The 27,768-nt window shown below is 38.1% G+C and overlaps 2 protein-coding genes and 1 long non-coding RNA gene across 8 annotated transcripts in view; all 3 read left to right on the forward strand.

Annotated features, from left to right (window-relative positions):
* ctnnd1 (catenin (cadherin-associated protein), delta 1) overlaps positions 1–8,942 on the forward strand; it is a 48,982-nt gene extending 40,040 nt beyond the window's left edge. For 5 of the 6 annotated variants that reach the window (XM_051702011.1, XM_051702006.1, XM_051702005.1 and 2 more), the window contains 6 exons: positions 23–173; positions 367–562; positions 707–897; positions 1,052–1,105; positions 3,901–3,983; positions 4,221–4,320. In XM_051702011.1, the coding sequence (XP_051557971.1) occupies positions 23–173; positions 367–562; positions 707–897; positions 1,052–1,105; positions 3,901–3,983; positions 4,221–4,280 (735 nt within the window). In that variant the 3' untranslated portion in view covers positions 4,281–4,320. Of the gene's footprint in view, positions 1–22; positions 174–366; positions 563–706; positions 898–1,051; positions 1,106–3,900; positions 3,984–4,220; positions 4,321–6,841 lie in introns of those variants that run through there. The other variant, XM_051702008.1, reaches the window with a different exon arrangement.
* A 3,457-nt stretch (positions 8,943–12,399) lies between these two features.
* On the forward strand, positions 12,400–19,515 carry LOC127443423 (uncharacterized). Its single transcript, XR_007897665.1, has 3 exons — positions 12,400–12,664; positions 12,774–13,659; positions 14,397–19,515. It is a non-coding gene; the product is annotated as an uncharacterized LOC127443423 (long non-coding RNA).
* Positions 19,516–19,855: 340 nt separating this feature from the next.
* On the forward strand, positions 19,856–22,441 carry timm10 (translocase of inner mitochondrial membrane 10 homolog (yeast)). Its single transcript, XM_051702017.1, has 2 exons — positions 19,856–20,157; positions 21,798–22,441. The coding sequence occupies exons 1-2, from the start codon at positions 20,087–20,089 to the stop codon at positions 21,991–21,993; spliced, it is 267 nt and encodes an 88-aa protein (XP_051557977.1). The 5' UTR covers positions 19,856–20,086; the 3' UTR covers positions 21,994–22,441.
* Positions 22,442–27,768: the final 5,327 nt, after the last annotated feature.

Here is a 27,768-nt window from a genome sequence, read left to right on the forward strand (position 1 = left end):
TGTCTTTGCTTTCTTCCACCAGTATGGGCGGTACATTAGAGCAATGATGCGACAGGAGCATGGTCTGCCAATGATGACGGAGCTATTATCTCATGGGAACGACCGTGTGGTCAGAGCCATGTCTGGAGCACTGAGAAACCTGGCCATTGACGCTCGCAACCGTGACCTGTTAGGTGTGTATAAGCAAGATGAATGCTTGGCTTGCAACAAGATGTTTATGCTTAGTCATCAGTAATAAATATTATACCGGTTTGTTTATTTGCATCATATATGCTAAGTGTTTTATTCCCTGTAAATGTGTCCCCATTCATTTAACAGTGTTCAGTATGTGTATTTACTTAAATCTTTATCTCTCTCTGCGTTTAGGAAAACATGCAGTGCCTAACCTGGTGGCTAACCTGCCGGGCGGTGGTCAGAGTCAGCCTGTGCGTGCGCTTTCAGAGGAGACAGTGGTGTCTGTTCTCAGCACCATGGCAGAGGTGATCGGGTCCAGCGTAGAGGCGGCCAAAACCCTGCGCAGCTCCCAGGGCATCGAGAGATTGGTGCTCATTAACAAAGACAGGTATGTTGATATTGTGTCGCTGTTTCTCTGAGTATTCTGGTCACATTTGTGTGCTTGTTTCTAAGCATTGGGCTTCTGTGCTCAGTGTAAGCCGTTGTTGTTGTTGTTGTATGTTTCATAACTGTCTGTGTTCTCCACATGTAGCAACCGTTCAGATCGAGAGGTCCGTGGCGCTGGGCTGGTCCTGCAGATCGTGTGGGGCTTCAAAGAGCTCCGCCGCACACTGGAGAAAGATGGCTGGAAGAAAACAGACTTCATGGTCAACCTCACCCCCCCTAACAACACCCGCACCAATGGAGGATACGAGGACAGCACCTTGCCGCTAATAGACAGAGGTGAAGACACAGTCCATTCTTGCTGAATGCTCTTTAGTGTTTACACAACAAATAGATCCAAAAGATAGCCTAAGAATCTATTTATCAACAGTCCACAGCTCTGAATCTCTGATCTCACAATGTTTGTCTCTTTTTTTTTTTTTTTTTTTTTAAGGTGGCAAACAGGACAGGGACCGAGATATGATTCCTCTTAATGATATGGGACCAGGTAAGAAAAACATGGACACCGATGAGCCAAAACATTATGACCGCTCCTAGGTAAAGCGGAAAACGTTGATCATCTCCTAACAAGGCCACATTTCAAGGTCTGTGTAGATTAGATGGTAAGCGAACAATCAGTTCTCATAGTCAACGTGTTGAATGCAGGAGAAATGGGCAGGAGTAAAGACCTGAGTGACTTTGACAAGGGCCAAATTGTTATGTCCAGACAACTGGGTCAGAGCATCTCTGAAATGGCAAGGCATGTCAGCAGTGGTGAGTACCTACCGACAATAGTCCGAGGAGGGACAAACCAGCGACATGATGTTGGGTGCCCAAGGCACATCGATGCGTGAGGTCAACAAAAGCTATCCCGTCTGGTCTGAACCAACAGAAGGTCTACTGTGGCACAAGTCACAGAAAATTTTTATGATGGTTACGGGTGGAATGTGTCACAACACATTGCATTGCACCCTGCTGCGTATGGGGCTGCGTAGACACAGACCGGTCAGAGTGCCCATGATGACCCCTGTCCACCGTCGAAAGTGCCTACAATGGGCATGCGAGCATCGAACTGGACCTTGGTGCAGTGGAAGGTCACCTGGTCTGATGAGTCCTGTTTTCTTTTACATCACATGGACGGCCTTGTACGTTTACCTGGGGAAGTGATGGCACCAGGATGCACTGTGGAAAGACGACAAGCCAGTGGAGGGAATGTGATGCTCTGGGCAATGTTCTGCTGGGAAACCCTGGGTGCGGCCATTCATGTGGACTTCAATTTGAAACGTGCCACCTACCTAAACATTGTTGCAGACCAGGTACACCCATTCATGGCAATGGGATTCCCTGATGGCACTGGCCTTTTTCAACAAGATAATGCACACTGCACACATTGTTCAGGAATGGTTTGAGGAACATGATGAAGAGTTTAAGGTGTTGACTTGGCCTCCAAATTCCCCAGACCTCAGTCCGATTGAGGAGCTTTTGGGATGTGTTGGACCAACAAGTCTGATCCACGGTGGCTCCACCTTTTAAGATTTGAAGGACCTGTTGCTAATACCAGATACCACAGGACACACCTTTAGGAGTCTTGTAGAGTCCATGCCTCGGTGGGTCGGTGCTGTTTTGGTGGCATGCAGAGGACCAACAGCATATAGACAGGTGGTCATAATGTTTTTGAATCATCAGTGTACACTTTCATAATTGGATATACTTATACCCAGGGTACAAAATTAACTTTAAGCTAATGGACTTTACTGGCTCTAAATACTTTATACTGGACATGAAACAGTATATATTACTATATATACTGTATATTTTAGGGCTGACGCTTTAACACATTAAATTTCATGAGATTAATTTATATAAGAAATTGTGTATGAATAAATGCATAATAAAACATTTGAATGGGTTGACAGCCCTTTTATATAGTCCTATATTTTTATATTTTGTCCCTTTGACAATGAAATGACTGTTTCCCTTTGCATTTCTACGGCAAACAGCGCAGGTCATTGTGTAATTTCTCAGTAAAATGGCACCTGTCACAATAACATCATGATTTCTTCTTTCTCATTTTTGTTTTGGTGGCTTAACACAGTAAAAATATTGCCACATGAAGTTACATTTTGGCATACATGCTAAACTTGTGGTAATTTTCTACTAAGATAAAAGATTAGTAACAGTCACTGATCGGAGTGGTGGTGGCATAGTGGACTAAAGCACTGAACTGGTAAGCAAAAGGTTGTTGGTTCAATCCCCACAGCCACCACCATTGTGTCCTTGAGCAAGGCACTTAACTCCAGGTTGCTCCAGGGGGATTCTCCCTGTAATAAGGGCACTGTAAGTCGCTTTGGATAAAAGCATCTGCCAAATGCATAAATGTAAATGTAAATATTTTCTTTTGTAGACTATGGGTGTGTTCACACTTGTAGTTCGGTTCTCTTGGTCCAGACCAAAAAAGAAAATTATACATTTAGTCCTGGTTTGCTTAGCATTCACATTGGCGTTTTTAACACCTAATCTAAAGATATAAAACAAAAGGCATCAGGAAAAAGTCACAACCTGATTGGACAGCTTTTATGACGTATATTTTGCGACTGAACTTGCCGAACATCCAAAACGATGCTGGCTGCCGGGCGAAATGCGCTCGTTGGATTTATATATGTAATATATGGTGGTATTTTTACCAGCTGAGAACAAACAAAGAGCTAATAAAATGAGTAAAGGAGTCAAAACAGCACCCAGAATTGCACACCGTTGCACACACAAACGAAGATATGCTGCAAGGACGGCTGACAGCAGTTCTGACGCCTGTACCGAACAGTAATGGGCAACATAGCTCCTATAATGAGAATAACTAGGTATGCTTGAGGTCAGTTTTAGGCAAATTACTTTCTGTTATTGGTCCGTTAAGATGTCTTTGGTCCATGCTGCGTTCATATATCAGTCAAACTGCACCAAGGCTCGTTTGGAAATGGACCGAGACCCACTATTCAGGCGGTCTCGGTCCGCTTGTTTGGTGCGCACCAAGGTTCGGATGGCAGCGTTCACACTTGTTCAAATGAACCGCACTAACAGAGCAATTGCACCAGAGTTCAGAGTTTTAATCGAATCAAACCTGCCAAGTGTGAACACACCCTAATTGTACCTTTTGTATTAATGTCAAACAGAAAGGGGGTCAGAAACTCCATTATATTTTGCAAGTGTATTTGATGCTAGAGTGTTAATTTGGACCCTGCTCACATCTATGTGCTACGTAAGGCAGAAATCACTGTGCTAATGATTTTGAATTGTTTGTGTTACCAGACGCTTACTCTACGCTTGACCAGAGAGGACGGAGAAACACTTTAGATGACACTCTGGATCGCTCTGACAGAGATGCATCTCAGGTGACCAACACATTCAAGCAATCAACCACTCGTGTGCACTCACACACAACAAACAACTTGTGTTCTCTCTAAACGTTCTTCACAAGCAATACTTAAAGCTTGTTTACCTCATGTAATTTCACTAAGAGGGATTCCCACCTCAACTAACACTCACCACACTCTTATCACTCACTGTTCTTCAATGGCCTTTCCCTTTCTCTTATCCTCTGTCAATCTTTCTCTCTCTTTGACTCTCAGGGAGGAATGTATGGGGAGAGGCGGGGCTCTCTGCCTCTTTTGGACTCTTATGATGGTTAGGCCACTCCCCCTCCCCCCACTCAGTGCATGAGCACGCATGGTATGTGTGTCAACCTTCTGCATGGGCTTCATGTGTATATTTAAGTGTATGTGTGCTGGTCTTTGTATTTGTGGTTCTAACCCCCATTAACAGTATTATGTTGTTATTCTATGCTTCTGTAAATGGGTTTTACTAATCTTTGTACATCTCTTCCAGTGTTGGGGAAGCTACTTTTTATGTCTTTTCCAAAATTGAAGTATTTAAACCAGTAGTCTACTGCTAGTTATTCTACAACTAGCTAACATCATTGAATCAATTTAAGAGCGCAATATTTTTTTTAAATATATACTACCAGTCAAAAGTTTGGACACACTTGAGTGAATTTGTTTCCCATGATCTAAAAAATATTTTATCTGAAAGCTTTTGCTTAAATTCTTGTTTAAATGGATGAATTTAGCCAAATAGTTAAGGAAAAGCAGCCAGTAAGTGCCCAGCAAACATGGAAACTCTTTCAGATACTTACAGTAAACACTCATCTAAAAGATCCTAATTTAGAGAATAGTCAAAAACATACTGATGAACAGCAGCATTTATCTAAATGTTTCATTTTGATTATTACCTTAGTTCTAGCAAAACAATGTAAAATTAACAATAAGAGTTTTGTCAAAAATTATACTTTGAAAAAAATTAAGCTGTAAAGAAATGTTTCTAAATAAGTATAGGCTATGGTTTAAAAAAAAAAAAAAAAAAGCTTTTATTATTATTTTTTTTAACTAATTTAAGTTTTAAAGTTAATTTCACTCATTTAATTATTAGTAAATTGAATTTCACTTCTATCAAAATGTAGTCATGGCAGTTTGTCTGAAAGAAAACAGCACCTTTTGGATGTCTAACACACGATTTACACATGGTCGGGAGCAGGTGTAAATTTCATTCGTACCAACTAAAGTTTTTTAAAAATACAAAAACTTTCATGATTCCGAGAATTTATGTCAGAACGGCTTTATGAAAGATTTACACACATTCGTTCGGCCTGTGTGTCATGAATGAGGCCTACTGTGTTTATGCAAGCACTCTTAAAGCAGTTTAACATGGTTATAGGTTTAAGATGATTTAAAAACATTTAGCATAAAATTCCGTCAATAAAATTCAATACCTTTAAAACTTCAGTTCCAAAATATTCCGTTTTTTTTTTCCGTCTTTTATTATTCAACAGGTAATAATCGGTCCATTATATTTTTAATTTACAAACTTGTCTCTAAAATTTCAGTGGTTCAAAGTTGGAAATTTAACCTTGCATATCCAGGCATTGCAGAAAGCAGTAGAGTGCTGATGAAATCTTCTCTTGCTGCTACTATGTTTCACCACTAGGTGTTGCAACCAGGTGTTGATGAAGACTTGGAGCAACAGTGAGAGTTCATCACTAAATAAACCTTTATAACAATATGAAGTTCCACCTGCATTGTTTGTCGATGGATGATGGCCAGTTTTGATAAATCGGTTAAAGAGCACCTATTATGGTTTTTCAAATATTACCTTTCATGTAGTGTGTTATATAGCTTTTTGTGAATGTAAAAAAGTCAGCAAAGTTTCAAAAATCAAAGTGCACGACTAATGGAGTTATTGACTCCCAAAAGAAAGAACCTATTCTGAACACCTGAGACGTTAGTAATTCCAGACTTACTTTCTGTAATAACCTACGTAATTTGGTAACAAAAAACCCGCCTCTGGTCTTCATTGGCTGCTCGCGAACAGCTTTGACCCGCCCTCAAACACCACACTAAGCGACCAATCACAACAGACTGGGACATCTGACCAATCAGAGCAGAGTAGGCTCTCTGAAAGGAGGAGTTTAGAATGAATCCTTTAGAACGGATCATTGAACGAGTCGTTTATAACGCTGGTAATAAAGGTAATACTGCAATTTCAATTATGAACAAATTAAAGTGTTTTTTGACCTTGGATGCTTGTAAATCTATTGTATGAGACCTTTTAAACAAAATTAGGCACGTTTAAAAACCATAATAGGTGCACTTTAACTTAGTTGAACTTTACAATAAATGCAAGCAAAAAATGCAAGCACAGTTAATGAAATGCATTTTTTACATATATATATATTAATTAGTGCAATTCAACATACTTTTTTGTATCAAAGACATTTGTCATTAATATACTTCCATAAACATCTTTGAGAGGTTTTTAGCTGTTTTATATTTTAACCAGGAATTCGCCATGAAAATAGCCTTAAAAGCTGGCATGGTGTTAAAAACACATAAACTGCAAATTGTTGGAAAATGTTGCTTGTTACTGGAAAAGCAACACTGGAAAAAATTTAGTCAAGTTAGTAGCTGAAACTGAAAGTCGCTACTTGTTACTCCCCAACACTGATCTCTTCCCCTCGTGTCCATTTAGCGGTTTTATCCTTCATCAGTTGAATGTTTAAACCAGCTGATGTGCATTTTGCATTGTGCACAAATGCCCATCTCAATTCAGTGATGACACATTATTGAATCCATTAGTAAACTTTATGTAAGAGAGTGCGATACTGAACCTTCATACCTCCATCTATTTCTCTCCACAGAAAAACTGATTGTGTACATCACCCGCCGTGAGTTTCCTCCTCCTGCCTACTGTCCCTGCTGAGCCTGTGATCTCATCACTTATGGGACCATAGCCACTAATTGCAGCAACCCCTTTCATAGTTCAGCATTCTCTTATTGTCACTCTCTCTAACTCACACCGAGATCAATGTGATTAGAACAGTCACTACTTACAATGGACACTATAGAATGAATCTATTCCTTTTCGATTTTGGTCCATACCACTTTTTTTTGTGTGAAAATAATGGACTAAGGTAAACACTAGGGACTTGAAGATCTATTGGGTCAGCCACATGCCAAGCTTATCAAGTTTTATAATCCATTTTTGTTTTCGGGTATTGCTTATGCATCTATTAGAACACTAGTATAGACTGCCATTGGTATTTTGATTGTTTTGCTACATTTTGCTTTGGTTCACAGTGATGAAAGTAATGCCAAATTGCATCACTGTCATATGTGACCTGCGGAAAATAATGTATATAGAATATCTCAGTAAGTTTTATGTCTTGTTGATGCATTGAGGCCTATTTTTGTCATTGTTTTCTAAAAGCACTAGATGACCATTTAGCCCAACACTACTCCCCCTAGGTTTTTCATCTGTGGTTTTTGAACGATCTTACCTTGATTAAGCATTACAATAGAGGCATTGGGATATATATTTTTTAAGCTAGTAGCATTCAATAAGTATCTCTAGTGGTAGCTGAGGACAGTTGGGTTCTTGAATACTCAAATTCTTAAGTAGTAGACCTGGTGGCAAATTTGCAAAGCATTCCAGAGTGAGAGAGTTGTTTTTGGATATTTCCCACCGTTGGTTTGGTCTTTGGTGCATACAGAGTGGAAAACCCCCCCAATTTTATTTTTTTTATAAACTTGATAAAATGGCCACAGCAGAGCTGATTTAAGAAGAGCCTTAAAATCAGAAACAAATTTTAGCCCAGATCTTAGACCAGTGCTCCCATTTTTTAATACTTTGTGGGCTGAGGCCATACTGGTGGACCCAGTGTGTGCTATTTTGTTTTCATCTGAATATAATGTGTAAATATGACCGCATCTCACAAATCCACTCCGTGTACTTGGAGTGCCTCACTTGCTGAATGGTTAAATGTGTTGTGGGTGAGTGGGAGTGTGTTTGTGATGAGCGGCGTCCAGGAGAGTGCACAGGGACGTTCGGCCACCCTTCTGCCTCTTGGTTCCAGTGCCTGTGTGTTTAGAGAGCGAACAGGTGTACATTTGAGATGTATATGCATTGGGTTCTCCTGAGATCCAGAAGTACAGTGCTTGTTCCGTAGACTGCATATTTCAAATGCACAGTAAGTCTGTTGTAGATATTTACTGAATGGAAACTCTGGAGTCGATGGATTTTGTTTTTTAAGAACATATTTTTTCCCCCAGTGCATTTTTAATCCCGCCTTCTGCCTTGTCCAATCCTTAGAGACACTACAGACAGTAAATGGAAGATTGGCTGTTGACTAAATACATATGAGCCACAAGTCCTGATTGCCCTTAAGTTTAAGGAATCAATCGATCTTACAGTGTTGAGGAAGGCAGATGACAGTCTTTTAATTATAAAAAAATAGCATCTCTTTCAGGCAGGATTTAGCCAGAGCTCAGACTTTGATTCTAGCTTGATGAGAAAATAAGATAAAGTAAAAGCACATTGAACTATATATACCAGAGAATATTTGTTAATTTTAATTATTATTATTTTTCCTCTTGGTTTTGTCCTTTTTGCTCTTCCTTTTTCTATATTTTATGATTAGGACTGATTTTTTTTCTTTTATTTTCTTTTTCTTTTTTTTCTGGGGTTGTGGGTGAATGCATATGCAATCAGTTTTGTTTTTCAAATAAATGCATTTACGGTTTATATCTTTTAATTAAAGACTAAAAGGAAAAAAAATCTTTGTGTCGTGCTGTCAGTTGACATGATGTTTCTCTGCAACACTAACAAATGAATCTTGATTCATAATTCCTATATTTCAACACATTACCTTTGGTCTTAAACATTGCACCTTTCCCTCATGGATTGAACATGTAACTTAGCAATACTGGTTTTTTTTTTAATAAAATAATGATTTTTGTTTAGTTTCTGAGAGTGAATTTTTGTACATTTAATAATTCAGATGGTGAATACAATTTTAAAACTGCAGTTTCTAAAATGGGAAAGAATCTAGAAAACTGAAAACTAAATTCTGAATTTAAAATATAGCCTCTAAATTAATGTTAGAAATCATACGGTCCATAAACATTACTAGTCTCAGGTCAGAGAATTATTATATATAAGTCTGAAATGATATGAAATTAATACTTTACTCAAAATAAAAAATGTAGATATTTATAGCAGGGGTTTTCAAAATGGGGTCTGCAAGGTGGCACTTTGGGTTTTGCGGAAAATGTTATAGAAAAAGATTGGACTAAATAACGAAGTTAAAGTTAACTTGTGAATTTTGTTAATTTTTAAGTCCGCTTTACTGAATTCGACATGTTTACCATTTCATTCCTCTGTCTAAAGACTGTTTGGAAATCATGAGGTCAATCATGATTATTTTATTCAATGAAAGATACACTGTCAATTAAAAGAATACTCCAGTTTCAATCAAGGATAAGCTTTTGTGGCATAATGTTGATTCCCACAAGAAATATATCTCAACTTGTCCCTAAGAAAAACTAAAAAGTAAATGGGGCCAGTCCGTTAACATTAAAATACTGTTTTAAAAGTATAGCCACTAAACGTAAACAATATGCGTGTTAACATGATTTAAGTGTGATAAAATCACTTACCTTTTCTGTGTGAAGTTATATCATTTTACAACTTTGTTGCCATGATGACGTATCGCCGTAAACCCTAAAAAGACTGTAAAAACCATGATTTAAACAATTTTACAGCTCAAATAATTTTAACAAGTGAATTTAAATAATAAGAAATAGAAAAATACAACATTTCTGCCTTTTAAACCCTTCAAAAATTGGCTCCATTCGCTTCCATTGTAAGTGTAAGATTTGTGCCATTTTTTTTTTTTTAAAGGACGTCAAATTAATTTTTGTGGTGATGAACATTATGCCACAAATGCTGTCGATTGAACTAAACTTGTATTGAACCTGGAATATTCCTTTAAAACCAAGTAGAGATTTCCCAGATATTTTATTTAAACAATATGTTTTGGATTTAGTACAATGCCAATATAAAGGTCAGTTATTTGATTTTGAAAACAATGTTTTATTTATAATATCATGCTTACTATTTTTCTCACAGTAAAAAAAAAATGATCTTCATACATGAAAATGTATCGCTGCTGTCATATTTTTTGCAAAAGAGTACCCGCAAGTGGATCATTGGTCGTTGGCATTAAAAAAAAAAAAAAAAAAAAAGGTTTATAGCATGACATTTTTTTGGAGCTGAACTGCCATTGGTCCCCATCCACTTTCCACCTATGAAAAGGATTCAGAATTCAGACATTCTGCAAAACTTCTCCAGTGGTGTTTGACGGAAGAAAATCGTAGAGATTTGGAACGACATGAGGGTGAGTAAATGTAACACATTTTTTTAAAGAAGTATGCCTTGATGTTTTTATGCAACTATCATTTTTACTCCTGTGTGAAGTCAAGTGTTAGTACTTAAAGGGATAGTTCACCCAAAAATGAAAATTCTCATCATTTACTCAACCTCATGCCATTCAAATAAAATCAAATCACATTTATTGTCACACAGCCATATACATAAGTGCAATGGTGTGTGAAATTCTTGGGTGCAGTTCCGATCAATATAGCAGTCGTGACAGTGATGAGACATATACCAATTTACAATAACATCAAATTAACACAACACAATTTAAAGTCTAATATACACATAATTACAACACAATATACAAATAACATACACTGTAAAGTATACAATACACACAATATAGATACACATTATTCAATAAAAATAAAGTATATATAGAATGTACAGTATGTGTGTTACTTTCATTCTTCTGCTGAACACAAAGATTATTAGATGAATATTTCAGCTCTGTAGGTCCATACAATGCAAGTGAATAGGCACCAAAAATTTAAATATCCAAAAAGCATATAAAGGCAGCATAAAAGTAATCTATATGACTCAAGTAGTTAAATTCATGTCTTCAGAAGCTATATGATAGGTGTGGGTGAGAAAAAGATCCTTAAGTCCTTTTTAACTATCAATATCCTCTTTTACTTTCACATTCGTCATCTCGTGATTTTGTCAATTTACATTCTTCGTGTACATTGCCAACAGCTGGGCAGGGAGAAGAATTTGTAGTAAAAAAAAAAAAAAAAAAAAAAAAGGACTTGACTGATCTGTTTCTAACCCACACATTTCACATTGCTTCAGAAGACATATATTTAACCACCGGAGTCTTATGGATTACTTTTATGCTGCCTTTATCTGTTTTTTGGAGCTTAAAACTGTTGGTGCCTGTTCACTTGCACTGTATGGACCTACAGAGCTGAAATATTCTTCTAAAAACATTTGTGTTCTACAGAAGAAAGAAAGTCATACACATCTGGAATGGCATGAGTTTGAGTAAGTGATGAGAGAATTTTCATTTTTGGGTGAACTATTCCTTTAGTTACTAACACTTGACTTCACACAGGAGTAAAAAGGATAGTTGCATAAAAATATGAAGGTGAACTATCCCTTTAACTCTGTAAAAATAATTAAATAATATAAAGCAAAGAAATGTGACCTTTATACTTTATTTCTATTTGTACTTATTTACATTTTTTATCAAATATATGACCAGTTGCGCCATTTGACCTGGGTTTGTTTTACAAAAGCGTTGATAACAGTGCACGTGCGCATGACAGGTGCGTCACTTTTGCTAGACCTTTTAACGAGTTCATTCATTGACACTGATCGACTGTGATGTATTCCATTCCCTCATGTCATCTTCAATCGAAACACCTACTTCCAACGTTTAATCTGATTACTTTTGTGCTATAGTGTGGCACTTTTTTTATTTTTTTATTTGACAGCCATCTTAAAGGATATCCCCTCTGAAAAAAGTGGATTGAAACTGTTAAGTTCCTTGAGTACAAAGTGATCCCTGGCAAAGTCTGAGAATAGTACGTTTTTTGGAATAATGTGGGGTTTGGAACGACTTTTGTCTGAAAAGAGACAACAACCATCTATTGATAGGCCTCTGTTTGTCTCTTTTCATTGGGTGAAACCTTTGACGAGTAGCGCGAGACTTGTTTGATTTGTGCCGCAGTGGGATGCTGGGCTCACGTGCCCTACATATTGCCTGTGTTCGCATGTTATAAAGTGACTAATATCAGAGTATTGATAAACTACGTGCACGTGCACTTAGAGGTTGAAAACAGTGATTTTGCCATCATAATTGTCACGATATCAGGCTCACTTGTCAATCAGATCGGCATCATTGGTGACCTAACAAGGTGACGACCACTTAAGATCCAAAGTATGGCTGAACCATTGTATTTCCTTGCTTGATTTTATCAAAACAATACCAGTACATTGAATTGAATTTTTAAAATTACCAGAACAATGCACAAACTATCAGAAACTAATCTATCTGTCTGATGTTAATGTTTGAGTACTAATAAAAACAGTGTAAAGCATGTTCTAATCCGTAAATAACTGTGGAGCTAAAAGTTTTTATTTTTAACAACAATTGTTTTGAACCTAAATGTGTTTTAGCCTCAAGTTGTAACTGCCAGCATGTGGAAATATCTACACCCTGACTTTGCATCGTACCTGCTTGGTGAACTGCAGAAACAGCAGCAGGGAAGCATCTTCTGTGACACACTTCTACAGACAGATGGTAAGATGCTACTAGCTAAATAACTCCTGCTGCCTGTAGTGTGTCTGAAATCTCCTTTTCCCCCTAAAGCTATAAAACGATAAAATCCCTTTTTGCTTCAATTCTTCAGGTGTCTGTGTTCCAGCTCACAGCTGTGTTTTAGCTACTCTAAGTCCCGTCTTCTCCAGAGACCTCTCCTCCTCCCCTGCTCCACCAGCAGGGCAGAACAGACTTGTAAGCCTCGAGGCTATAGGATCTCAAGCCTTACTGAAGCTAGTTGGGTTCCTGTACACTGGAGACATGGAGGGTAGAAAGTCTGAGCGAACATGAGGAAGTAATATCTGCTGCCCACAGACTTGGCTTTAGAAACCTCATTGAGAACAAGAGAGTGCTGGTGGAAAGACGAGTTGAGGATGTTGGGAGAAGTTGGAGAGAGACTGGTGTACAGAGAGAAGACCACGTAAAGGAAATTGAGAGTGGGCCTGCGCTTTTGTAGAAGCAAAGCAGTACTTGTTACATTGCAAATAATATTGATGCTCCAGTGCAACCTTATGGTTTGCTGGAACCCGATTTACCACCAACGCAGTCATTTGATGAAGCTAGTCAAGCTAGAGGTTTTAATTGCATCGGTGACGTCACTGTTCCTCCTCCCACTGACATGGCAGACACATCAGTATCAAACCATCATGAAACAAAGGCTAAGAAGAGGTGGGAATGGGAAAGGCCAAAGAGAGGAAGCCAATTAAACAAACAAACTTTGCAACCAGGTCAAGCTCCTTAATGTTGAAGGGACCAAGTCAAACCCAGTTGGAGTGGTGGAAAGAAGTAGAAATGTTTTGGGCAAAGACTACCAAAAACTTTGGAAGTCACAAAACAAAAAAGAGGCCAAAGTAGGCAAGAACAAATTGAAGATAAAACTGAGGAGGAAGAAATGAACTCAGTGGGAAAGCAGTCTCCTTGTCTTCGAGGGCGAGAGCGAGACAGATAAAGCGAAAGTTTGTGGACCTCTAACTTCGGTAAGGATACATATTCTGAATTTTCAGTGTAATGCTAGTTGCCATTTCTGACATAATTTAGCCAAATACGGAGCTTAGTTTGTATATTATATAGAATATGCAGCATCATATTTACTGTTTGAGTCAATTTTAGCATTATAGCATTATTTAAAGAAGTAGTTCACCTAAAAATTTTAATTCTGTCATTTATATAGCCTTGTGTCATTCCAAACCTTATGACTTTCATATGCGGAACATGCAAGGAGATAGTGCCTCACTTTAAAGCTTAAAAAAGGACCCAAAAGGATCAGCCTTTTGAAGTCATACGAAAGGTTTTGGTGTAAAATGACCTGAAACGTAAATCAATTTTTTAGCAAATATCTTGACATCCATTGAATGTTCATGAGTGCTATTAGAGAAGCTTGTTAACAGTGGAACGGACATCAAGGTTTTAGCTGAAAAATGACTTGCATTTCGGGTTGTTTAACGCCAATGCATCGTATGCTTTCAGAAGACTTGGTTTATGACGCACAAACTGCATGAAGAACATTAATGATACTTTTTAAAAGCTTTAAAGTGAGTATTGACAAGACAAGCTATTCATCAAAACATCTCTTTTTATGTTCCACAGAGTAAATTATGACATAATTTTCATTTGATGTAGGCACACTTTATCTTTCTACAGCAAAAGTTCCTTTCAATATGTTCTCTTTATGTTCCCTCTTTAATCGTATTTTTATTTCATATTCTGATTAAAGAACTGCCCATCTGGTGTACTTCCTGGTCAAAGTCTTGGAACTCTCACCCTTCCAACGGACCTGCCCATTTCACCTTCGGATTCTTCCACACATGCCTCTTCAGATAACCTGTGTCTTCATACTGCAAATCACATTTCTGTCTCTTCGCGTTTGGATGTTCCAACTTTATCTTCAAGCCCTCCCCAAGCAGATGAATCTGATGAACAGACTGCAGTGCTCTTGGAGGATATCTTCATGATGGGTTTAAACTTCCTGCCTTTGATGCCAATTGACAGAGATCTGGATGAGCATCAGCTGAACCAGCTAGGTTCTCTTCAGGAAGATAAAAGTGGGCAAAATGGGACTGAGACCTCGGCTGAAGGTTCTTGTCTTGTTCTGCAATGCTGTGAGCCAGAGGTGAGGGAATTGGAAATTAGAAAGACAGCAACACCACCTGGGTGTCCAGGACATAGAGATGAGGGTAAAGAATTACCTTAAAATGTATTTGTGTCATGTTACTTTAGACCATGTATGTGTGTATGAATGATGAGGGAAGGGGAAGCATTACTTAAAACATGAATGATACCTTAAATCATGTGGTTTGTTGAGTAAAGGGGTGCTATTACTTTTCCACACAATTGAACTTGGCAGCCTGGCAGCTGATAAAACATGTCAAAAAATAAAAACATAGACATACATTGAAGGAGTGTACCAGTGGCGAATTCTTAAGATTACGAGGGAAGCATGGCTTCCCCTAAAATTTTTATAATACGGCAATAAATTCAAGATAAGTACAAGTAATCTACATATATGACGCATTACTTTTTGTGCATTTCAATATTTTGGTGAATACACATGACAAATATCACACATCACTATCGCGCTGTATGTTCAAGTAATGCAATCGCCTTTTTCTACATGAATGTCCATAAAAGACAGTGGACACACAGTGCTAAGAGCGCTGTTGAAGCCATGCTATAATGAGTCTATGGCAGATACCAGTAACATTCAAATCAATGGCGCAAAAGATCGAAGTTCATTGGACGAAAGGCATATTTGTTTTCTCCCACCTAGACACCTTGCTTCACTTGGAGTCTATGGAAGCTTCGTGAGCGCTATTTGCATTGGATCTGCTTCAGATTGCCTATTGGACATTGGGCTTTCAATCAATGTATTTTTGGCCTCTCTATTTTATGATTGGTCAATCTCTCAAATGGGTGGGACTTTGCAACAAACAGCCAACAATTGAAATGCTTTACCTGATTGACAGCGTTAGAAATGTGAGAGCACCTCTGTCGAGTACAGTGTGTTTGGTGGCAGCTCGAAGAAACATGCTCTGTTATTTACAATCTGACATAACACATTTATTTCAGCTTTCATTATATATATTTTGCTTATTACTACTTTAAAATGTTGCAAAAACTGATTTGGGCTAGGTTAATTTTGAGTAATAGTTTGAGCAGCTTTTGGGAGCAACATTTTCCCAATTCTTACCTCTATATTTATTCAGATGGAATGAGATGGAGGATTTTTAAGATATCTTTAAAAATACTTTTGAAAGAGCAGTTTACCCAAAAATGAAATTTCTGTAATCATTACCTTCAAACCTGTATGACTTTCTTCTGTGGAACTGAAAAGACGTCTCAGTCACCATTCACTGTCACTACATCTTTTTTGTTTTTTCATAAAATGAGAGTGAATGGTGACTAAAACTAACAATCTCTCTAACATCTCTTTTGAGTTCCATGGAAGAAAAAAGGTCACACAAGTTAGCAACAACATGAAGGTGAGTTAGTAATGACAGAATTTACATTTTTGAGTGAACTGTCCCTTTAAGAGAACATGTTAATTCTCACCAGTTACATTAGTAATGGCTGTTTAATAAAAAATGCATTGAAAATGTTAACAGATTAAATCCTAAGAGAACATTGCTTATTTCATAAGTATATTAAAGGTAGATGGATTAATATATTTTAATATTAAGTATATTATAGTATTTATATTACTATATCATAATTGTTTATATATATATTATTAAATTCCCTGCATTGTGAACGTGGAACATGCAGGAATTTGGGAAATTTGTGTGCAATGCCCACAATTTTGCGCAAAAATTCAGGCCATGAATGTGCTTCCCTACTCTTGAAAAGTACCAACTGGCCCTGCTTGCATTGTAGCAGTGAATTTTGCATAGCCAAGCACCAAGCATTTTCTTCACAATGTAAACATGTAAAAATATATTGTTCTCCTGGCTCTCTCTCTTACAGTATTTTTCTGAAATCTCTTCCTACTTTGCTCAATGCCACTGTCTGCTCCAAACTTTATATCACTCTGCACATGCCTACTTCTCTTAAACAAAATGTGATGGGCCTATCTTGGTCGTAACCACTGACTACACTTCTTATTTTTCAGAGATTGACCACTCGGCCTTTCAAAATCAGTCGAGATCCAATTCAGTTCATGCTCAGTCACCTGGACATGAACTTTATGCTTCAACTTCCCACTTGAGAAAAGTTAAAAATATTGCGACTATGCCAAGAGACTATACTCCTTCATTAGTAGAAGACATATTATAAACCCAAAAAAACGCATTTGTCCCAGACTGCCCCTTCCCTTCAACTAGGGAAATGTCAGACCTTGTTATGACCGGCATACCTGATGACAGGCTAGATTACAAACTTCAAAGATGCCTTTCCCCCCTTGAATCAGAAAAGGCAAACCGTGATGTTTCTTCACAAGAGCCTTCAAGAACATCTCATGATGAGGTCTCTGAATCACACAAGCATTACCCAGAAACACAAACTCTTCCCCAGTGGCTTTCTACATCACCTGTGAAATGGGACTTCCCTCTGAACTTAATGATTGATTCATCTCGCCCACGTCCATTGCTTGACTGCAGTGGTTCTCTAAATCAATCATGCCCTGAGCTAACAACAAAGCAGGAGTTTAAGACTTCAAACCATGATTTCATCACTGGGATGGGCATAAACATGGTTCAAGCTGAGCACCCTAAGCTGAGTATGACCAGACGTTGGAGACTTGCATCTCAAAGGCCAAAAGTTAAAGGGGACACAGAGTGTCAAAACCTAGAACGCAAGTCTCAAGTTCAACCGAGGATATCCAAGACTAAGGGCGATGATAATTTGGAAGAGACCCTCAATGGAAATTTTAACCTGTCAACCTCTAATTTGCATGAAGTTAGGACCCAAAAGACCACAACTCGTGCAAACAGAAAAACAGTTTCTGGTGTGAAGAGAAGGCGAGAATTTTTTTTTACCTCTCATTAATAAAAAGCCTCTGTTGGACACCACCAGTGAACAACATGAAAATAATGATTATGTACCCAAAGCACAGGTCACTATAGGCGTGGCAGACCCCCTTAATAATAATTTTAAAAAACCGCACTGCAGCTCTCCAGCAAAATTGTAGCAATGCGAAGAAATCGGGCGAACCACCTTTAGTTTCAGCAAGACCACTTGTTCAGGCTAAGATAAATGTGAAATGGAGAAAACAAAGACAGGCAATGAGTTTTAACAGGACAACACACAAGAACCAAATCAGAAGAAAGGCTCGACAGAAATGGGGGAAGCCAATATTAACAACAATTTTGAAGAGACAAAGCAGAATCCTCAATTGAAATATGCTGGCCAGCCAAAAGGATCAAGTATCCTTGATAAAGATTTTCCATCAGACTTGCCCAAGAGTTGAAAGTACCTTCTGTGGGAGTTCTATGCTGATTGATCAGCAACTAACATCAAGCCTGCAAGAAACATCTTTCACCTCTCAGAGATTCCTAGGACTTAGAGGAAAGTGAAGACAGATGTAGCAAATTAGTAGTGAACAGTGAACCGAGCAATCAGGTTATTTGTGGGGAAAACAAAATAGAGCCATCTGTGTAGACAAATGATAAGGAAGACATAGAGGAATTTGATAACCAAAAAAGGTTACAGTTCTCACATAGTAACATGCCAGATAATGTGGAATGTTCAGTTAAAGATGAAGACAGATTTGTCATTGAATAGAACGCTGGTAGAGCAGCCAACTCTTTTGTGATGAGAAGAGTTGTGATTTACAAAAGGAGATGGGACAAGACATTCAAGACCAACCCACAAAAATGTCTGTCCATGCTTTAATATCTAAGGACATAACGAAGGATGTTGTAATGCCTGTTGATGAATAAACCAACAGTGCTGGAGGAAATAGACATGAAAATAATTGTGCAAGAGATGCACACCCGGATCGTTATGAATCCTGATGGTACACAAGCAGAATGTGTGTGGTGAACACAATTCAGAAGCTACACTTTCTAATAAGCATTATTCGGGGTGACCACAGACAACAACAAAGACTTTCAGACAGTATGCAGTGAAAACACTCAGGTTATTAACTGGGTGGTTGATTGTCTCGAGAATGAGGAAGAGGAGGATATAACTAGGTGCAGAGTGGTTCAGACAGTGGAATAAACTTTTGAGGATGAAGAAACTGAAGTTCAGGGGGCAAGCAATAAAACTGTAGGGGAAAATACTCTGCTCAGTTCAGAGGGTGGATGTCGGGAAACCACTAATGGGTGGGATGACAATGATATTGATGAGGAAGGGGGCCAAAACATTGAGATGGTTGGTGGACAGAGGAGGAGGAGGCAGCAGCAAGTGCTAGGATTGTTATAGATCTGACACAGACACACAAGTAATATATGTAGAGAGGATTCTTCTGTCCAAATTGATGAGGTAACCAATCGGTCAAACTCCCACAGCCCCAGCATGCACAATGAGGATGTCTCAGCTGTGCTGTCCACTGTGGCCAACTCAGCTTCGGAAGATGACTGCCCCTCAGAAGAAAAGATTGAAGTAGATGTTCTAGAGGATTCTGCAGAAACTCCTTCATGGTATTTAGCAGCTATACAGATCACCAGCCTGCCTGTTGATGGTCTGCAGAACCAAGAGATTGAGATGGATATGATGGAAGGAGGTAGATTTCACTGGCGAAGAGACTGAATTAAATTTCAAGATGGGAATACATCTTTAACAGTTTAACGTTTGCAAATGTTTGAGCTTAGCACTTTGAGGTTTAAGATTATAACAATTGACAAGAATTGTTTTTGTCTGTTTGACATCACTTATGTGAATTAATTTGTTTTTGCCTGTCTCATATATAAAGTTTATATATATATATATATATATATATATATATATATATATATATATATATATATATATATATATATATCTGAAATAGTGTAAATAAAATACGTTCATATATAAGTTCATATACGTCATTTTTAGATGTGTGCTTGTTTTTTTGGGTCACACTCAAGTAATGATTTGTGTAATACCAAACATTCGTTATTTATAACTATTTAATTATTTCATTTATTTTCGAAAATATATAAAGAAAACGTGTAAGTTTAATTAATATAAACACATCAAGACAAAAATATACTTGTAAAAAAAAAATAAAAAAATAATATGACTGCTGCCAAAAGTCTGAACCAAGGAGGCTTGAACGCGCCAGAGTGCTTTTGAATAGAAAACTTTATTGTTAGCGGAAGTGACAAGTTCAACACCGAATCCAAAGGATCCACGTGGGTTCGCCCTCTGGTTAAGCGCACACGGTGAAGGTTAAGCAAGGCTGCCAGGTATCAAAATTTAACGGAACCCATTCGTTGTCCAGTGGGTTTTCAACGAGGGTGAACCGAAAGGTCGTTTGCTGAAATGGATCCAATGAAAGCGCAGCAGCTCGCCGCGGAGCTGGAGGTTGAAATGATGGCTGATATGTATAACCGGTATGAAAACTACGATTATGTATTCTCTTATCTGCAACAGCATCACATTACTTACATTTCAGCATATAAAATCACATTTATTTTTGTAATTATGTTGTAGATCATGCAAGTTGCATATGAGATATTCCCCTACCTACAGTCAACGATTTAAGAGAAGCAATATGTTTTAGCATCTCATTGTGATCTTATTTAGATATCAGGCCTTGCTCGAGATTGCCTATTTAGTAAGGCGTCAAATGGTGTTTATCACAATGCAAACTCTAATATCGTTTAATACTGCAACAATTAAACTCGTTTGCACCTAGAAATCATCTTGTTTATCCTCATTGGGCGTACAACTTGAAAATGCTTTTACAGAAATTACTGTATCATCTCTTCTTTTTATTCCGTTGTCACAGGCAGACCAAACATTATCGATAACACATATAAATAACAGCTAGCACAAATTAGTACCAAAACGTACAATAGTAATATGGTTTAGGTGATGGTTTTTGGACATGATACCATGATATTATTATTATTATTATTTTTAATAATTCATAAACCATGGTAATGCCATGTTTTTGGACATAGACCATGATAATACCATGGTATTCTATAAATTCTTCAGAATATAATGTAAATACCATGGGGCATGAATAAAGTAATCATTCAGTTCCACTGTAGATATCAAAATATCATGGTATTACCATCTGATACCACCACAGGACTCTTTTGTAAGGGTGATGGATGCATTTGTGATGTTCCTGACTAAAGCTTTCAGTTAAAATACGCAGTATAGGTGATCTCCTTGGAGTTACTAAGACCGCATTTACAAGCTTAAAGGGATAATTCACACAAAAATAAAAATTCCCTCATTTACTCACCGTCATGTCATCCCAGATGCGTATGACTTTCTTCTGCTGAACACAGTTGAAGGTTTTCAGCTCTGTTGGACCATGCAATGCAAGTGAATGATGACCAGAACTTTGAAAGTCCAAAAAGCATATAAAAGCAGTATAAAAGTAATCCATAAGATCAACTGGTTAAATCCATATCTTCAGAAGCAATATAATAGGTGTGGGTGACAAACAGATCAAATCCTTTGTTACTATAAATTCTCCTCCCTGCCCAGTAGATGGCGATATGCACAAAGAGTGCGAATCGCTAAAAAACAAAAGTAGAAATGTTGATCTGTTTCTCACCACACCTATCATATATCTTCTTAAGATATTGATATACAACTGGAGTCTTATGGATTGCTGTTATGCTGGCTATGTGTTTTTGGAGCTTAAAACATTTGGTACCCATTCACTTGCATTGTAAGGACCTACAGAGCTGAAATATTCTTCTAAAAATCTTCAGTTGTGTTCTACAGAAGAAAGTCATACAGGTTTGGAACACCATGAGGGCAAGTAAATGATATGTATATATATATATATATATATATATATATATATATATATATATATATATATATATATATATATATATTTTTTTTTTTTTTATTTTCTCAATATTTCATTTATGGAACGATCCAAAATGAGATTATAATATCAGAAATTATAAAGAAATATAGTTATATAGTTGTAAATATACATATTTCATTACTGAAATCCTCTGGCTCATCTTTACTAATTCTTATGTGCTCTCCCCCACAGCATGACCAATGCATGTCACAGGAAATGTGTTCCCCCACATTACAAGGAAGCCGAACTTTCAAAGGGGGAGGCTGTGTGTCTGGACCGCTGTGTTGCAAAGTATTTGGACTTGCACGAGAGACTTGGCCGGAAGCTCACTGAGCTCTCCGTGCAGGATGAGGAGGTGATGAGGAAAGCTGCAGCTGGAACCGGATAAGCCCAATAAGGACCTTAAAATCTTGGATAGTCTAGGTTTTGTGGGAGGAGCAGCACTATGGACTTCCAAAAGGGGGAAAGTGGGCAGCATGGCCACAAATGTAAAGATTATAACATGAATATTACAACTATTCACTGAGACATTCAATTTCAAGGTACAGACTTTTGGTTGGAGGTGGGGTATATTGTACCCCAAGATTTGGTGGAATCTGGCGGTGTTAGTTTGTTGGATGAAAGATTCACTTAACGTGGAATAAAACTTTATCTGGGTGGGGAGATTTATTGAGTATTGGGGAATTGCAGGTCCTTGTGAAATTGTGTTATACATTTTTTTTGTGTGTGTGTGTTTTTTTTTTTAATGTTGACTGTGATCATTGTATTTTCTGGCTGTGAGTAATTTTGCAAAACTCCTTTATTACTAAACTCAATTAAACCATTGATCATGCCTATTTGCAGAAAATAAGGGCTGACTCTTTTTTTTTTTTTTAGGGTACAATGGGACTAAAGGCCCCATGGGGTAAAAGGCACTTTTAATTTTATTTTCTCCCAAAACACTAAAAAGCATAAAAAAACTACCACAGTACTTTCATAAACACCTGTTTATCACTACACGCTGCAAAATATTTCTAATCCATGAGATAATTTCATGCAATGTCTAAAGTTTGATTGTGCAAATGTTGCAAATTTATGTAGCTAATGAAAGTCCCTGAATTATCACATTTAATTTGCGACAAAATACTTAATTGTAATTTTCAGTCATTTCAATTGTAAATCAAAAGCCTTTTAATAGCTTTCCTATAAGTGAAAGGAAAGAATTTGGGGTAAAAAGCCCCCCTGTTGCTGGGGCTAAAGGCTCCAATAAAACACATTGTTTTTCTAAAGTGGGGCAAATAGATAATGAAAAATGTTCAAAGAGGGCTCACACTGATTTAATCACAATGGAGAGTAATTTGTTTATTGTATACTTGAGATGTAATGAAATGCCAAATGTGATTGAAATTAACAGAAAATGGGTAACCCTTTTACGAAGTGGTTATTTTAAATAAATATTATCTAAATTTGTTACTAAAAAAAAAGCATCTTGCAGTCTCAAAAGTTTAATTTTTTTAAGTTGAAAATTTTGCCCTATAGGTATTGTCCCTATATTTACCCAATATCACAATAACCCACCTTGGGGCCTTTTACCCCAACTGTGAGGTAGAAAGACCCTCACCACATTTAAAAAATAAAAAAAAAACTTTTTTAATCCATACAACATTCTGTTATAATTTAATTAAATTATGTTGCTCCATCAATAAAAAGAACAAATATTTTTTCAATCTTGATACACTTTGTGACCAGAAAAAAAAGCAAATTTCCCTTAACTCGCCTAAGTTGTTCAAAAATGGTCAACACCTTGGCTGTTTGCAATAATTTTTGACCGTATACAATAAAGGTGTAAAGTAGTGACTTGCAATCTGGGTGGTGGAGGACAAATCTCAGTTGCCTCTGCATTTGAGACTGTCTTATTAGTAGCATGTTGAGTGCATTGTGGAGGCTTCATGCTATTCTCGGAAGCATCCATGCACATCTCACCACATGCCCCACTGAGAGTGAGAACCATGGATTATAGCAACCACGAGGAGGTTACCCCATGTGACTACCCTCTCTAGCAACCAGGCCAATTTGGTTGCTTAGGTGACCTGACTGAAGTCACTCAGCACACCCTGGATTTGAACTCATGACTCCAGTGGTGGTAGTCAGTGTCAGTACTCGCTGAGCTACCCAGGCCCCTGCCCTTTTTTTATTTTTATTTTTTTTTTATGACATGTTATAACACTAACGTTCCTGAAGTAGTAACAATAAAATTATGCACTTCTTTTGGGACTTTAGGTTATTTAGATCTTATTTACATGCAGGGTTGGGGAGTAACGAAATATTCCACTACAGTTACAATTTAAATAATTGGTAATTAGAATACAGTTACATTCAAAACGTATTTTGATTACTGAAGAGATTACTTTGCATTTTATTGTCATTTGTTTCATTTAATATTTAGTCCTTTCAGATGGAAAACATTTATACATATAAATGATGCGATCCAAAGTGCATTTGAACAGCGGTGAAACACTTTCTTATGAAGTGTTACATTCATACGAGCAGACGGAGAAGTAAGTTTGAAGTAAGTTTGGAGCAGAAGAAATAGAAATAAACCTTGTGTAAATTGTCAGCTTTACGCTAAGCTAAAATGCTATTTCTAGCCAGGTTACCAGGCACGATCATATTTTTTTTATCAAGAAAATTCACGTTGGATCATAATTTCTTTTTTTCTAGTAAGACTTTTGATATTAGGGCAAAAATCGTATTCTTGATGATAATTTTTGTATTGTCTTCCTGTAAAAATATCTAAAGATCCTTAAAACAAGATTAATTTGATTGATCTTGTTTACAAACAACACATATTTAGGTTTTTTAGAGAATGTATTTTTAACGTGTATTTTGTCTTACTGTACTGGCAGAATTTTTATAGTCAAAACAAGTGCAAAAATCCAGCAGTGCTGAAGAAGTAATCCAAAGTATTTAGAATACGTTACTGACCTTGAGTAATCTAACGGAATACGTTACAAACTACATTTTACAGCATGTATTCTGTAATCTGTAGTGGAATACATTTCAAAAGTAACCCTCCCAACCCTGTTTACATGTTTACAATTATTTGCATATGCAAATAAGCAACTTCACTACAGTAAAAATCTACACTGATCAGCCATTAAAACCACTGACAGATGAAGTGAATAACATTTATTATCTCGCTACAATGGTACCTGTCAAGGGGTGGGATATATTAGGCAGCAAGTGAATTGTCAGTTCTTGAATTTCACGTGTTTGAAGCAGGGAACATGGGCAAGCGTAAGGATCTGAGTAACTTTGACAAGGGCCAAATTGTGATGGCTAGATGACTGGGTCAGAGCATCTCCAAAACATCAGGTCTTGTGGGGTGTTCCTGTTATGCAGTGGTTAGTACCTACCAAAAGTGGTCCGAGGAGGGACAACCGGTGAACTGGCGACAGGGTCATGGGCGCCCAAGGCTCATTGATGCATGTGGAGAGCGAAGGCTAGCCCGTCTGGTCTGATCCCACAGAAGAGCTACTGTAGCAAAATTTGCTGAAAAACTTAATGCTGGTCATGATAGAAAGGTGTCAGAACACACAGTGCATCGCAGCTTGCTGTGTATGGGGCTGCGTAGCCACAGACTGGTCAGAGTGCTCATGCTGACCCCTGTCCATCACAGAAAGCGCCTACAATGGGCACGTGAGCGTCAGAACTGGACTATGGAGCAATGGAAGAAAGTGGCCTGGTCTGATGAATCACGTTTTCTTTTAGATCATGTGGACGGCCAGGTGCGTGTGCATTGTTTACCTGGGGAAGAGATGGCAGCAGGATGCACCATGGGAAGAAGGCAGGCCGGTGGAGGCAGTGTGATGCTCTGGGGAAAGTTCTGCTGGGAAACCTTGGGTCCTGGCATTCATGTGGATGTTTCTTTGACACGTACCACCTACCTAAAGATTGTTGCTGACCACGTACACCCTTTTCATGGCAATGGTATTCCATGATGGCAGTGGCCTCTTTCATCAGGATAATGCGCTCTGCCACACTGCAAAAATTGTTCAGGAATGGTTTGAGGAACATGACAAAGAGTTCAAGGTGTTGACTTGGCATCCAAATTCCCCAGATCTCAATCCGGTTGAGCATCTATGGGATGTGCTGGAAAAAACAAGTCCGATCCATGGAGGCCCCACCTCGCAACTTACAGGACTTAAAGGATCTGCTGCTAGCGTTTTTGTGCCAGATACCACAGGACACCATCAGAGGTCTTGTGGAGTACATGCCTCGATGGATCAGAGCTGTTTTGGTGGCACGATGGGGACCTACATGATATTAGGCAGGTGGATTTAATCTTGTGGCTGATCGGTGTACACTTTTATCATTTTAAACAAAGAAAATATGAGAATGTGACATGTTTTGGGGCAGATTGCTGCCATATAGTGAGAAAAGAAAAAATAACATGACTTGAAAATAATGTTGTGACAATAATAGCCAGTAGTGCAGCAGCAGTGTTCTATGCAGCCACCTTAGCAAGCCCTTGTTCATCATCACTGGAGTCAAGCAATTGTTCCAGGGTCTCATGAACAGTATAGCATTTTACCATGGTGCTGCTGTAATGGGAGCCAACTGGTACCTGATAGTTGTGCAGTGTGTAAACCTCACTCCCCTAGCCTCAAGAGGCACACTAGCAACTGACACTAGGGGCTTTAGCCTCCTCATTAGCACACCTGCCTCCCATGCTGGAGACACTGGTTCAAATCCCACTCAGAGCAGGTCAAGTAGGACTGGTTACAGTGGTGCTGTTACTCAGATAAGAGTAAGGTTTAGGGGGGTGAGTGTAACAGGAGCCAGCTGGTTTGTAATAGCTGTGCAGTCAACCTCACTCACCTGGCCTCAAGAGGCACACTAGTGACTGACACTAGGGGCTTTAGCCTTTAGCCTCCTCGTTAGCGTGAGCCTCCCATGCCAGAGACGCTGGTTCAAATCCCGCTCAGAGCGGGTCAAGTAGGACTGGTTACACTGCCACAGAATGAACTGTGAGCAATGTCCAAAAGACCACATTTATAACTCTGAGCTGTGGGAAATTTTCTTTGTTTCCAGACATTTTTGTTCTTTGATGTGTGTGTGTGTGTGTGTGTGTGTGACACCCATTTATTTCTCTCTTTGTGTGTATGTGACTGTGTGTGTGACACACATTCATTTCTCTGTGTGTGTGTGTGTTGGGGGGTGTCTGTATGTATATGGCACTGTGTGGGACTGTGTGTGTGTGTGCATTCAGCATGCAGTTGTGTGTGTGTGTGGATTCTGCATTCTGGTTGTGTCATAGTCTAACCCATTCATTTTCTCTCTCTCTCTCTCTCTCTCTCACTCTCTGTGTGTGTAAGAGTGTGTGTGGGTGGGTGGGTGTAAATGTTTTGCACTCTGGATGTTTTAAAGTCTCACCCCTTCTGTGTGTGTTCGTTCAGCATTGTGGCTGATATATAGATTGTATTCAACACATATAAAAAAATTTAAAAAATTTGCTCTGTGTTAGGGTCTTTCCCATTCATTTCCTATGGTCGGTCAATGATGTCAATTTTGACCGCTAACAGCCGAGGTGTCAAATGTATTTTTTATGACTACTTAGACTCATCGAATGAAGTCCAATTTTATTTTATTTTTTGTTCAGATTGCATATCTAAATAAAGCCACCAAGTTTTGAACCACTCAGATTGAGGAAACCATTTTTATTTAAAAATCAAAAATGAAACCGGCAGGGGCTACTTAAAGCACGGGCTTATACGGGCTGAAGCCCACGGCCTACAACTCCCATGTGTGTGTTTTGTCACTTATAAAAATACACTTTACAGTGGACAGGGGCGGGCCAAGTTTCCCCTATCCATGTTTGGGAGGAGCATATTTAAATGCTTTCAGCCTGTGTCCATATGTAGTGCTTGTTCAATGCAGGGATATGGGACTCCACATTAAAAAAAAAAAACTGTTTAAAACATTACAAATTCCCCTTATGCAGATTAGCGCCATATTAATTTTTTTACAAAATGAAATGAGGTTGTTTTTAGTCTCTTCAATGAGCTTTACTGTTGTTTAAATTGGTGTTGATTGTAAAACCGCCGAAACATTGAAAACATTTTTCCCAAAACAAATTCAGCAGACAAAAAACTCTGCTGAATGTGCATTAGGACATTTTATA

The sequence above is a fragment of the Myxocyprinus asiaticus genome, chromosome 7 (assembly GCF_019703515.2).
Source record: "Myxocyprinus asiaticus isolate MX2 ecotype Aquarium Trade chromosome 7, UBuf_Myxa_2, whole genome shotgun sequence".
In the NCBI taxonomy this organism is placed as follows: domain Eukaryota; kingdom Metazoa; phylum Chordata; class Actinopteri; order Cypriniformes; family Catostomidae; genus Myxocyprinus; species Myxocyprinus asiaticus.

Coding starts and splice junctions, on each gene's coding strand:
- timm10 (XM_051702017.1), top strand. CDS start 20,087: ATGGATCCAATGAAAGCGCAGCAGCTCGCCGCGGAGCTGGAGGTTGAA. Junction 20,158..21,797: donor ATGGCTGATATGTATAACCG/GTATGAAAACTA, acceptor TCTCCCCCACAG/CATGACCAATGCATGTCACA.